The sequence below is a fragment of the Macaca fascicularis genome, chromosome 1 (genome assembly GCF_037993035.2).
Source record: "Macaca fascicularis isolate 582-1 chromosome 1, T2T-MFA8v1.1".
Classification (NCBI taxonomy): domain Eukaryota; kingdom Metazoa; phylum Chordata; class Mammalia; order Primates; family Cercopithecidae; genus Macaca; species Macaca fascicularis.
In genome coordinates, this window is record NC_088375.1 from 136,670,322 (window position 1) to 136,682,820 (window position 12,499).

Consider the following 12,499-nt stretch of genomic DNA (forward strand, 5'->3'; position numbering starts at 1 on the left):
TATTTATCCACATGACAGTTACACATATAAATATCACCTCATTTTAACATCAAGGACCAAATAGGCCATACATTATGGAGATTTTTATATTGTTTGCAATGTATGCTGCAGATTATACTTTGAAGAAATTATTTTGAACTCAACCATAGTGTTTCAGGGAAAAAACGTTAAGTATGAGCAGACAGGAATTCAACTAAATGATAGATGTGAATCTAACAATGGCATTTACAGAAATGATAGGGCAGAGGTTTAATGACTACATTTCAGAGAGGACAATTGATTATGAAAAGCCTTTGGTACTCATTGTGTAAAATTTAATTTAGAGAGAAGGCTAAGGGCACAAACCAGAGAAAAGAGATCAGATTTAAAAACAAGATATTAATTAGGTACTGAGAAATTGGTTCAGACAATGAAGAGGGCTCTCTTGCTCACAAAAGAATGACAAGGAGACTGGTATTGTTTTCATGAAGGAAATGAACCAAGGTCTTTACACATGGAAGTGTATAGAAAATGAGCTAGCTAGTCACCTTTGTCACTGAGCAATGTAGGATTCATTCTTAGTGAAATTCTTGGAGAATGTTGTTTTTCGGACACATGTGGCAGTAGTATATTTTCCTTAGTTGTCTATCTCCACACTCATTTTTTCTACTCCCACTCTCACTTTATACTAAACCAAATTCATTAGTTTACCTACCCTGTCACGTTCTTTTCTTTCCAGGCACTGGTGCATACTTTTTCTATTCTTGGTTAATTATCCTGAATGACCCTGCACTCAGAATCCCACTGTCGTTTGCTTTCCTAATGTCCACTCATTCTTCAAGCTTCTATTTCAGTATTATTCCTCCCAAGAAGCGTGTCCTGTCTCCCTCCAGGACTACTGTCTTTCATCTGTGTTCCCTTAGCATGCTATATTTCACCCAAATTCTCATTGACCACATTGAACAATGTGTGACTTTTTCTGTGTCTGTACTTCATTCAAACTGCATGTTCTGTGATATCAGGACCATGGTGATCTTTTCCCAACACTTTTATATTCTCATATCCCAGGTTCTGCTATGTAATGGAGGCTTATTAAATATGTATTAAATGAATGAATAAATGAAGAAAAACACATACAAGTTAATGTGCAAATAAAGGATGAGTCTGGCCATTGGCTTTAGTTGTCCTGAATGAATAATTATAGAATGTGGTTCTAACAATGTGGTTCCAACTGTGAACACTAGAATCACTTCAGAGGCCCTTTTCAAAATGCAGATTCCCAGGCCAGTCACTTGGACTCAGGAGGGGCTCCTCTGTGAAGTCTGTGCCATTTATATCAAGCTTCCCAGGTGGTTCTTAGGTGCAACAAAGTTGAAATGTAATCTCTGACCAGTTCCCCAGGAAGGACAGTCTGAGATGAGATTAATATGCAGGAAGTTTATATGCAGGTTAACATCTGTAGAAGAGTGAAGGAAGTGGGGTTGAGCAAATAGTCACAATAAATGCTTCAGTGGCTCCTTGCAGACTAGTTCCCCAAATATGGGAATGGGTAGCGATCCTGTAACCCCACTCACTGGCCTTGAATTGGATGTGTGCTGCTACTGGAAAGGAGGCTGACCTTGTTGGAGCCCATTCTCTTCAGCAGCAGAGGGAAGGCAGTTGTGGGAATAGAGCTTTGGCCCTGAAGGGGGTGGATCTGGGCTATGCTTTGAAGCATCTATTTCAGAACTCAGTTGTCATGTGAATGGGATGGAGGCTGAAAGACTTCAGAAGATTGGAAAGAGAGAGAGGTAGAGAGGGAAGCTGGAAGGAGGGAAGTGTGGAAGAAAGGATATTTCAAGTGGTAAAATAAGACTTTACCTTTGATCTTTGCATTTGTGTAATAATTTTGGTCTAAAAGAATTACAAACCTTATCATAAAAAACTGCGTGCAAGTATTGTCAGCATAGTGAAGGATCAAACAAAACTGATAGAGTGAGGGAATAGTATGTCCTAAATAAGTATGATTCTCTTAAAATCAAGAAGGAACTCTGAGAGGAGGGGCAGTTACTAGCCAGCATGATTCTCATTTATGCATCCCAGGAGGAGTGCCAAAGGTGAAACACAGAAACTTTGTATTTATTGCTTAAAAATGTTTGTACCTAAAAATGATACAATTTTATTTATACTTACTAGACACACACTCTGAATGAGTATAAGGTAGAAAATATATAGATTATCTCACTTGTAGTTTCTTAACATAGTTATTTTATTTCCTAGATGCCTGAAATGTGCAGATGCCCCCTGTCAGAAGAGCTGTCCAACTAATCTTGATATTAAATCATTCATCACAAGTATTGCAAACAAGGTAAATTCAGATTTAACTCCACAAATGAAAATAATAACAGTATTTGATCTTGTTCTCTATTATTATCTGTGGGTACAACATAACAGCTTGTCTTAGCAAATCCAGTTAAAGCATTAAATATGACTTCTATAGGCATTTAAAAATGTGGCACATTTATTAATTAAGCACTTCCAAGTTGTGATTTATCATGAAAATCCATGTTCATTGTTTTCTGTTTTGAAAATTAGTTTGTGTTAAAATGAATTGATTTTTAAAATTCAGGACCCTGAATAGATTCACTTTAGTTTATGCTTGCTAAATACTCATAGACAGGAACTGTCATTGATCATCAAAACACATGATTTGTGAAACATCTATGAAAGTATGCTTTGATAGTAAGTCTAGCACACAGATATATCAAGGGAATAGACTTTATCTATAAAATTCAGTTAATTTGTTTAAGATTTGAAATAATTCATAATGACTCGTAGAGTTGTAGCAAAAAAAATACAACAAAAATTAGAAAAAAAATGGCTTATATGGGTTTGAGAAGAACAAAAGGAATTTTGATCTTTCATTTTTTAAAAACTCAATGTAAGTCTAAGTCCAGTTTTCATTCACGAAGTGAATGGTTGATTGATTGAATAATTAATAGTACCTATTGTTTTTGTGAAGAGGGCATTGTGAGCTCTTGCCCAAGTGTCTAATCCTTTAAGGATGAACAAAGGCTGAAGAAAGTCTCCGATAAAGATACAGAGAATCCTTTCACAACGTTTAACACTAATTTTCTAAAATGCTGTAAAGATACCTTAACTCCTTACTCCTTCAACAGCCAGGTACCTTTTTACATATAAAGATTTGTTCTTAATATTTCAAGTACTTAAAATAGTTAATTTAGGAGAAAAGTGATAAATACTTTTATATCAATTTAGGGTTTTGAAAGAATTTAAAAATTATTCCTGCATGGTCAGATTTAAATCTGAATTGTCAGGTTTGTTAGGATTTGAAGTCTGGTTTGAACTTTTAGATAAACCACTTATTGTGAAACTGGGGAAAATTACCTCCTTACTTTCACTTATGAAGGGAAAGGTAGCATCTAACTTACACAGTTGCAGTATAAACTGAATAATATTTTCATATGAAAATGTCTAATATAGTGGTTACTCAACAATTTTTATGTGGAATTATTAGTTTCCCTAGTCATTCAATATGGTAAATACTATAGAAGTGATTGCTGTTTTTGAAATAAATTGCTATTTATAAAATCATATTTTTAATAAAGATCTCATCAGAAAAGGAGTGTCCAAAGTTTGAAGTCTAAAGTATTTTCGCTAAACATATATCTAAGTTCACACTCTTCATATCAAGCATGAGGAAATATGAGAATTATGACGGCCTATCTTAGAAGATCCATGCTTTCCGAGGTTTTTCGTAGATATTTCAGAATCAGTAGTTATTTTGAGTACACACTTCATTTATTCAGGGTCTACACAATATGTAGAAAAAAAGACAAAAGGGATTCTTAGAGAAGTTTATAAAATGTCTAAGCAAGATCACAGTCATCTCTATTTTTGGAAATCCACTTTCTGTTTCATTAATTTGTTCATATTCTTTACCTAATGGTACATTGTGCTTAGATATCTATTTAAAATATTTTGATATGAATATGAGATATTTGAAGATGATTAATTGAGAAGATAATATGTTGTTAAACATTAAAAAAAAAAACTCTCGTAATTTTTTGTTGGAGAATCACTGTAGCAATTATAAAAGGTCAAAAATTGTTGTTCTTTAAAGCCTGTAGCTTTTTAGATATTTACCAGCTGTGTACAATGTAGTCTGTCCCACATTGCTTTGCCAGTGGACCTCAACACAGGAGGGGGTTCTTTCCAGGTTGAGAGAGTAATTGAATCACCAGACTCAATGAGCCTTGCGCCTCTTTGAGAAAAGGATGTCACTTGTTTTGTATTGTGTTAGGCTTCTGAGATTCAGTGGAGTTTAGGCCAATACTTCCATTCTTCATTTTCTTGCAAACTGGATTACAGCTCTAGTTTTGAAAGGTACACTCAATGCTATTGTCCCCCCTCAGTCAGTTTTTCTCTGTTTGGTTTGTGCAGGCTGTTGTTTGCAATTGTATCTCTCAATTGGAAGTACACATTTCAGATTCATCAAACTGTGAATACTGGGTTATATTTCTTGATAGATTTTCTTTTAAAAAACACTACTTTATATGAGAATGCATGCGATCAGTCTATAATATAGTGAAATAAATGGCTGTTTTAAACAGTGTTCCTTGATTTCGGGATCCTTTATTTAAAACAATAGCGATATGTTCTCTTTAAAACTTTTACATCAAATTGTAAGCCATTGATTTTCCATGATTTTGCATGTGTTTATAAAATCTGTATACTCAGATTAGTGTGGCTTTTGTGTATAGATAAATAAATGTATAATATATGTTACAGAAAAGCTGACTAAATGACACGATGTAAAAGAAAAGGTTTTTATTTGTGATAGATCCTTATTAAAAGTAACTGGAAGTTAAAGGAATAACAAAATCGAAGTAGCAGAAATTATTGATAATAATGTTTGCATTTATAAGAAAGTTACATTGATATGTTTGTGTTTGTATGTGTGTGTGTACGTATGTATGATCGAGAGGGCTCTATATTGTATATATATTGTACACACACACACACATACACACACATATATTACAGCTGTTACAAAGCAGAAAAGCAGAAATGTAAGCAGAAATGTAACCCATAGATTTGGTGGTTCTGCTTTCCAGCTTGCCTTTTAGTTTCAATGGCTGAATGGTTTATACTCTTATCAAACAAAGTATTAATCATTTCCAGAATAATTTTCTAAAGCTTTGCTGAAATTCTGACTTCCTTGCTCAGTAACTGTAGTTGCTCCCCAGTGCCTAGAAGCTAATGTCCAAATACATAATCTACTATGTAAGTTGATTGAGTTTTCTCCTATTATATTAAAGAAGTAAGTAGAAGAAAAAAAATGTTAGAAAGTTCATAATTTATCACCCAGTAATTTTTAAAAATGTAAAGATTTAGTTATATGCAACAAAAAGTGGTGATAAGATTTCAGGTTTCCCTTGGTACACGAGGTCAGTTCCTTCATCTTTATTGTTGGATAATAAGTATTTACCCCTCTATCCATTTCAAGAGTATTGACTTATCTATCTGCCATAAGATGGTGCTCAAGAGAACAAAGCTTTAAAACAAAACAAAAGAAAACCTCTATCTCCTTTGACCAGCATGTCTCCAAAGTTACAGAATTACACTTAGGAGGACTATTTTAGAAAATGTCCATAATGGACAAGTATATAGAAACAGAAAATAGATAAGTGATTTCCTGGGACTTGGTTTGGAGATTTGGGCAAAAATAGGTGAGGAGTATTTATAAAAGTGGATAGTGACTACCAGTGGTGATGCAGTATCTGTTTTGAGTGATCAAAAATCAGTGTTCTAAATTAATTGGTATATATATGATATGTGAATTATATCTTAATGAAGCTCTACATGCACACGCATGCACACACACCCACCCACCTCTATCTCTGTTACATTCTTAGAAGGTACACAGGCTATAATCCTTCAGAGTTGCAGAGTTGAGTGTGCCATGTGATTTAAATAAGTAATTCTGAACTCATGTGCCAGTTTTCATTACAGATGACCTGCCAATTTTGGCGTATGTATTATGGGTTGGTTTGTGTCATTTAGAATATCAGTGTGAGTGGGTTTTGTGTCATAGAATAATTCTAAATGTGAATAATTTAATTCTAAATAATTCTAAATGTGAATAAATCACATTTTTGTCCATTTTTTCAATGTCGCAATTTCCATGTGGAAGCAGTTCTACTTGGAATAAATAAAATTTTATTCAGAAAGGGTTTTTTGTTGTTATTGCCAGACTATCTTAATTTTTGTTTCTGAACTATTTTTATTTCCATTTTTTTACTTTTGAAAAGTTTTTTCACTAACTGTAGAATTCAGGCTTGGCAATGATTATTATTATTTTTTCACCTCATAGAACTTACCATTTTGGGGCCTTTTATCAAACAATGCTACTATTGAAAAATGAATGGAAGTCTAATTACTGTTCATTTGAGGTTAATATGCCTTTGGTGTGCTGTTTTAAAGATCTTTTAGTTTTTGATGTTCAAAAATTTTATCATGATTTATCTAAGTCCATATTTCTTTTTACTTGTCCGACTTATTTTTCTTTGGAATTATTGAAACTGGATTGATTTCTTTCATCATTTTGGGAAATAACTCACTGTCTCTCTTTCTTTATGAAGCTCTTATTAGATACATGTTAAATCTTTTTACTTTGTTCTCAAGGACTCTTATGTTTCATACATTTGTCTTTTTATTTATAATGTGGGGATTTCATTATAGATAATTTCCTTCAATTCTACTTGGAAGTTTACTAATAATTTCTTCACCAGTTTCAAATATGCTGTTAAAATGGTCCATTGAGTTTTGAGCTACAATTATATCTTTCATTTCTGAGAGTTTTTTGGTGCTTTTTTTTTTTCTAATCTGCCAGCTTTTTATTAATCTTTTTGAGCCTTTTATTATTTTTTTATTTTAATTTTTTTTTGAGACAGAGTCTTGCTTTGTCGCCCAGACTAGATGGAGTGCAGTGGTGCGATCTCCGCTCACTGCAAACTCTGCCTCCCGGGTTCACTCCATTCTTCTGCCTCAGCCTCCCAAGTAGCTGGGACCACTGGCGCCCGCCACCACGCCATGCCTGGCTAATTTTTTTTTTTTTTGTATTTTTTTAAAAATTTATTTATTATTATTATACTTTAAGTTCTAGGGTACATGTGCATAACGTGCAGGTTTGTTACATATGTATACTTGTGCCATGTTGGTGTGCTGCACCCATCAACTCGTCAGCACCCATCAACTTGTCATTTACATCAGGTATAACTCCCAATGCAATCCCTACCCCCTCCCCCCTCCCCATGATAGGCCCCGGTGTGTGATGTTCCCCTTCCTGAGTCCGAGTGATCTCATTGTTCAGTTCCCACCTATGAGTGAGAACATGCGGTGTTTGGTTTTCTGTTCTTGTGATAGTTTGCTAAGAATGATGGTTTCCAGCTGCATCCATGTCCCTACAAAGGACACAAACTCATCCTTTTTTATGGCTGCATAGTATTCCATGGTGTATATGTGCCACATTTTCTTAATCCAATCTGTCACTGATGGACATTTGGGTTGATTCCAAGTCTTTGCTATTATGAATAGTGCCGCAATAAACATACGTGTGCATGTGTCTTTATAGCAGCATAATTTATAATCCTTTGGGTATATACCCAGTAATGGGATGGCTGGGTCATATGGTACATCTAGTTCTAGATCCTTGAGGAATCGCCATACTGTTTTCCATAATGGTTGAACTAGTTTACAGTCCCACCAACAGTGTAAAAGTGTTCCTATTTCTCCACATCCTCTCCAGCACCTGTTGTTTCCTGACTTTTTAATGATGGCCATTCTAACTGGTGTGAGATGGTATCTCATTGTGGTTTTGATTTGCATTTCTCTGATGGCCAGTGATGATGAGCATTTTTTCAAGTGTCTGTTGGCTGTATGAATGTCTTCTTTTGAGAAATGTCTGTTCATATCCTTTGCCCACTTTTTGATGGGGTTGTTTGTTTTTTTCTTGTAAATTTGTTTGAGTTCTTTGTAGGTTCTGGATATTAGCCCGTTGTCAGATGAGTAGATTGCAAAAATTTTCTCCCATTCTGTAGGTTGCCTGTTCACTCTGATGGTAGTTTCTTTTGCTGTGCAGAAGCTCTTTAGTTTAATGAGATCCCATTTGTCAATTTTGGCTTTTGCTGCCGTTGCTTTTGGTGTTTTAGACATGAAGTCTTTGCCCATGCCTATGTCCTGAATGGTACTACCTAGGTTTTCCTCTAGGATTTTTATGGTATTAGGTCTAACATTTAAGTCTCTAATCCATCTTGAATTAATTTTCGTATAAGGAGTAAGGAAAGGATCCAGTTTCAGCTTTCTACTTATGGCTAGCCAATTTTCCCAGCACCATTTATTAAATAGGGAATCCTTTCCCCATTTCTTGTTTCTCTCAGGTTTGTCAAAGATCAGATGGCTTTAGATGTGTGGTATTATTTCTGAGGACTCTGTTCTGTTCCATTGGTCTATATCTCTGTTTTGGTACCAGTACCATGCTGTTTTGGTTACTGTAGCCTTGTAGTATAGTTTGAAGTCAGGTAGCGTGATGCCTCCAGCTTTGTCCTTTTGACTTAGGATTGTCTTGGAGATGCGGGCTCTTTTTTGGCAAAAAATCACAAGCATTCTTATACACCAGTAACAGACAAACACAGAGCCAAATCATGAATGAACTTCCATTCACAATTGCTTCAAAGAGAATAAAATACCTAGGAATCCAACTTACAAGGGATGTAAAGGACCTCTTCAAGGAGAACTACAAACCACTGCTCAGTGAAATAAAAGAGGACATAAACAAATGGAAGAACATACCATGCTCATGGATAGGAAGAATCAATATCGTGAAAATGGCCATACTGCCCAAGGTAATTTATAGATTCAATGCCATCCCCATCAAGCTACCAATGAGTTTCTTCACAGAATTGGAAAAAACTGCTTTAAAGTTCATATGGAACCAAAAAAGAGCCCGCATCTTTTTTTTTGTATTTTTATTAGAGATGGGGTTTCACTGTGTTAGCCAGGATGGTCTCGATCTCCTCACCTTGTGATCCTCCTGCCTTGGCCTCCCAAAGTGCTGGGATTACATGCCTGAGCCACCGTGCCTGGCCGCCTTTTATTTCTTAAAACTTAAAATACTCATTTTCATATTGTCAGTTTTACTATTCAAAGTCTCTGTGAGTCTGATGATACTGTCTATGCTATCTGTTGCCTCCACTGAGTGCTTTGTGTTGTCTAAAGTTCATTGAATTATTATTATTATTATTTTTTACTCTGCTCATTTGTGCTGATGCCTTATTGGAGGAAATTCTCCGAGAACCGTGAAGAATACATGTTTCTTTACAAGGGATTTATATTTGCTTCCCTCAGGCAGTGGCTTTACCGCCAGTCCTCTGGGACCACCTTAAACTAAATTCCACACTTGATGTTTTTTTTTCAAGTCACCAAGATTGTGTGAATAAGGCCAAAAATAAAAATTATAAATTTAATTTGCTGAGGACATTATTTTCCCTCTTTTTCTTGTGTACCCAAGTTTAAGACTGAAAAGTTTCTGTGCAATTCCTGTTGGGACCTAGGTAGGATTAATTTTAATTTCTCTTTCTGGTGATGTGGACTTATGCAATCCTAGCTTTATTATTGAGTCTTACGTTAGACTCAGACTTTAGGTGGACCTTGGATTTTTTTAAAAAAAGCGTATGTTCTCAGAGACCCTTAAAACAGAAGCGTTTGTTTACATGGTTTGGCAAATGCCTTTAAGATGATTCCCATTGATTTCTCTGGTCTACTTACTGCCTTGTTATTTTCAGTCCTTGGACATGCCTATTCACGGGTACATTTAAGATGACTTAAAAGCTATTTTCCTATAATTTTAATTTCTAATTAGAAGAGTCATAGCAGATAACTAGTTCTGAATATGCCCTGGAAAGGAGCAATAGATATTTAAGAATGAGTGGATAGTCTAGATCGATAAAAATCCAGAGGTTTTGTAGGAAAATATAGGAATAGTAATTGGGGAGATGTATGGAAGAAAGAAACTTTAAAAAATAAGGCAAAAATATGTATTATATCAGATACTGATACTATAAAGCTACTGTAATCAAAACAATGTAGTATTGGTGCAGGAATATACATTTCTCAAACAGATGAGAATCTATAAATATAACCAAGTAAATATGAGTATGTAATATATAATAAGGAGGATATTTCAATTCAGTGGAAAGTGAATGACTTCTTCAATAAGTAGTTCTGGAATAATTTTGACTTTACTTTTACAATCTTTCATAGGTTATCTCCTAGAATACTTTTCAGGTGGACTCACCTTCTACATATTAAAAATACGTATTTAAGTATAATTTAAATTACATTCAGCTATAAAGTATAGGAGAGCAAATTTGACTACCTGCATTTTAAAAATGTATTTTAAAACAAAAAACTAACTACACTTGAGACCAAGTGAAAAATTGTTTGCCACACATATTTCAGTCCACGTGTTAACGTCTTCGTTAATCAAAGAGCTCCTGAAAATTTGGATAACTCAGTGCAGGCATGGGCAAAGATTTTACTATTATAGAAGTCATGGAAGTGACTATTAATCATATTGAAGTTAGCCTACTTGCATATTAGTCAGCAAGATGTAAGGGAAAAGATGAGATACCAGTTTTCTCTCATCAAATTGTTGAAGTTGGAAAGTTAACCCCTATATTACTCAGGTGGAAGGAAAGAACTTTTATGTGGTGGGTATATATTTGAGAATTAAAGATATATGTACTGTTTCAGCAGCATGCTTTATTAATTCGTTCTACCTAGAGAAATAAAGTAATCACAACGTAAAGGGACACATATACAAGGATTTTGTTTAAAACAATTATAGCATCGTTTGGAGTAATAAAAAATTGGTAAAGACTTCAGTATCAGCTCAATCTATTAAGTTATATTTATATTATGGAAGGGTAAGAAGCAATTCTTAAAAGTACATTTTGTATTTATTGGTCTAAAAGTGTATTTGTAGTAAGTGAAAAAGGACAAAATGCATAGTAATGTGAACAGCATGACAGTATTTTTAGAAAAAAAGTTCATCTGTATATAAACAAAAAAGGGGAGGATGTAATTTAACTTTAGTTTCTTCATTTGATTGAGGTTAGTGTAGGGTGAAGCTAGATTTCTAACATTTTCCTTATAAATTTCTAAATTACTTTGCTTCTTATAATGAACATATATTTTATAATAAAAATAATATATTAAAATTCAGTAGTAAAATTAAATAAAATAAAACTGAGAGGTTTTACAATAGCACATGACAGACCCTATTCTGAGTTTTCATTGTGGTATAAAGAGTGAGTGAAAGATCAAGATTTTCCCCCCAAATGGCTAAAATAGTTCCAAATATGATTTTTGAATAATTGTTCTAGTATACTAATGCCACCTTTATTGCCTATTTAATTCCATATTTATTTAGATCTGTTTTCAAATCTTCTTTGTCCTACCTATCTATATGTAACAGGACCAAGCTTTTTTAATTCCTATGCTGTGTAGTATATTTTGTTACTAACTAAAAGTGTCTCCTTGATAATACATTTATTTTCAAAGTATCCTAGCTTTTTTCTGCATGTAAAACTAGCTTTGTAAGCTGAAAAAGAGTTCTACAGAATAAATATTGAGCACAATATTCAGACTATAATGAAATATTAATTTCTAATTATTAATGTAAATGTATGCACACTTTGACTCATTCATTTATCACTAATGTTACTGTAGTTAATGTAACGATTAACGAAATTTTCCAGAATCCAGACTTTAATTTTAATAAATAACTTCCTAGTCTTGAATCTGGCAAATTGTGGAATACTAAATTTACTAGAGTTAAAGACAAAGGACTGGAGTATTATTTTTAAAATAGCACATCTTAATTAATATATGGTGCGAAGAGGATAGATGGATATAACATTATCTATTGAATTATTAATGCTTATATAAAATCTATCTTGTTTCTGTTTATATATATATATAAACTTCACAAGGTTACAGTTTTCCTTTTTTTTTTTTTTTTTTTTGTGACAGAGTCTTGCTCTGTCGCCAGACTGGAGTGCAGTGGCTCAATCTTGGCTCACTGCAACCTCTTCCTCCTGGGTTCAAGCGATTCTCCTGCTTCAGCCTCCCGAGTAGCTGGGACTACAGGTGTGTGCCACCACACCTGGCTAATTTTTTGTATTTTAGTAGCGATGAGGTTTCACCGTGTTAGCTAGGATAGTCTCGATCTCCAGACCTCATGATCCACCTGCTGCGGCCTACCAGAGTGCTGGGATTATGGCTCCTGGTTCATTTTTACTTTTAACCACAGCTGATACAATGTATAATGGTCACTGATTTTATTCACTTTTGCTTTAATAGAGGAAATTCAGATTTGAAAAGCCTGTAGCTCAAAGCAAATGTTAGTCAATTGTAAGTTATAAAATGTAAACAACTTAAGATCCAAGAGTCATGT

General features: G+C 34.2%; 1 protein-coding gene across 14 annotated transcripts in view; it reads left to right on the forward strand.

Annotated features, from left to right (window-relative positions):
* DPYD (dihydropyrimidine dehydrogenase) overlaps positions 1 to 12,499 on the forward strand; it is an 863,430-nt gene that overhangs the window by 196,752 nt on the left and 654,179 nt on the right. For all 14 annotated transcript variants that reach the window (XM_065549305.2, XM_005542629.4, XM_065549291.2 and 11 more), the window contains one exon: positions 2,239 to 2,326. In XM_065549305.2, the coding sequence (XP_065405377.1) occupies positions 2,239 to 2,326 (88 nt within the window). The remainder of the gene's footprint in view (positions 1 to 2,238; positions 2,327 to 12,499) is intronic.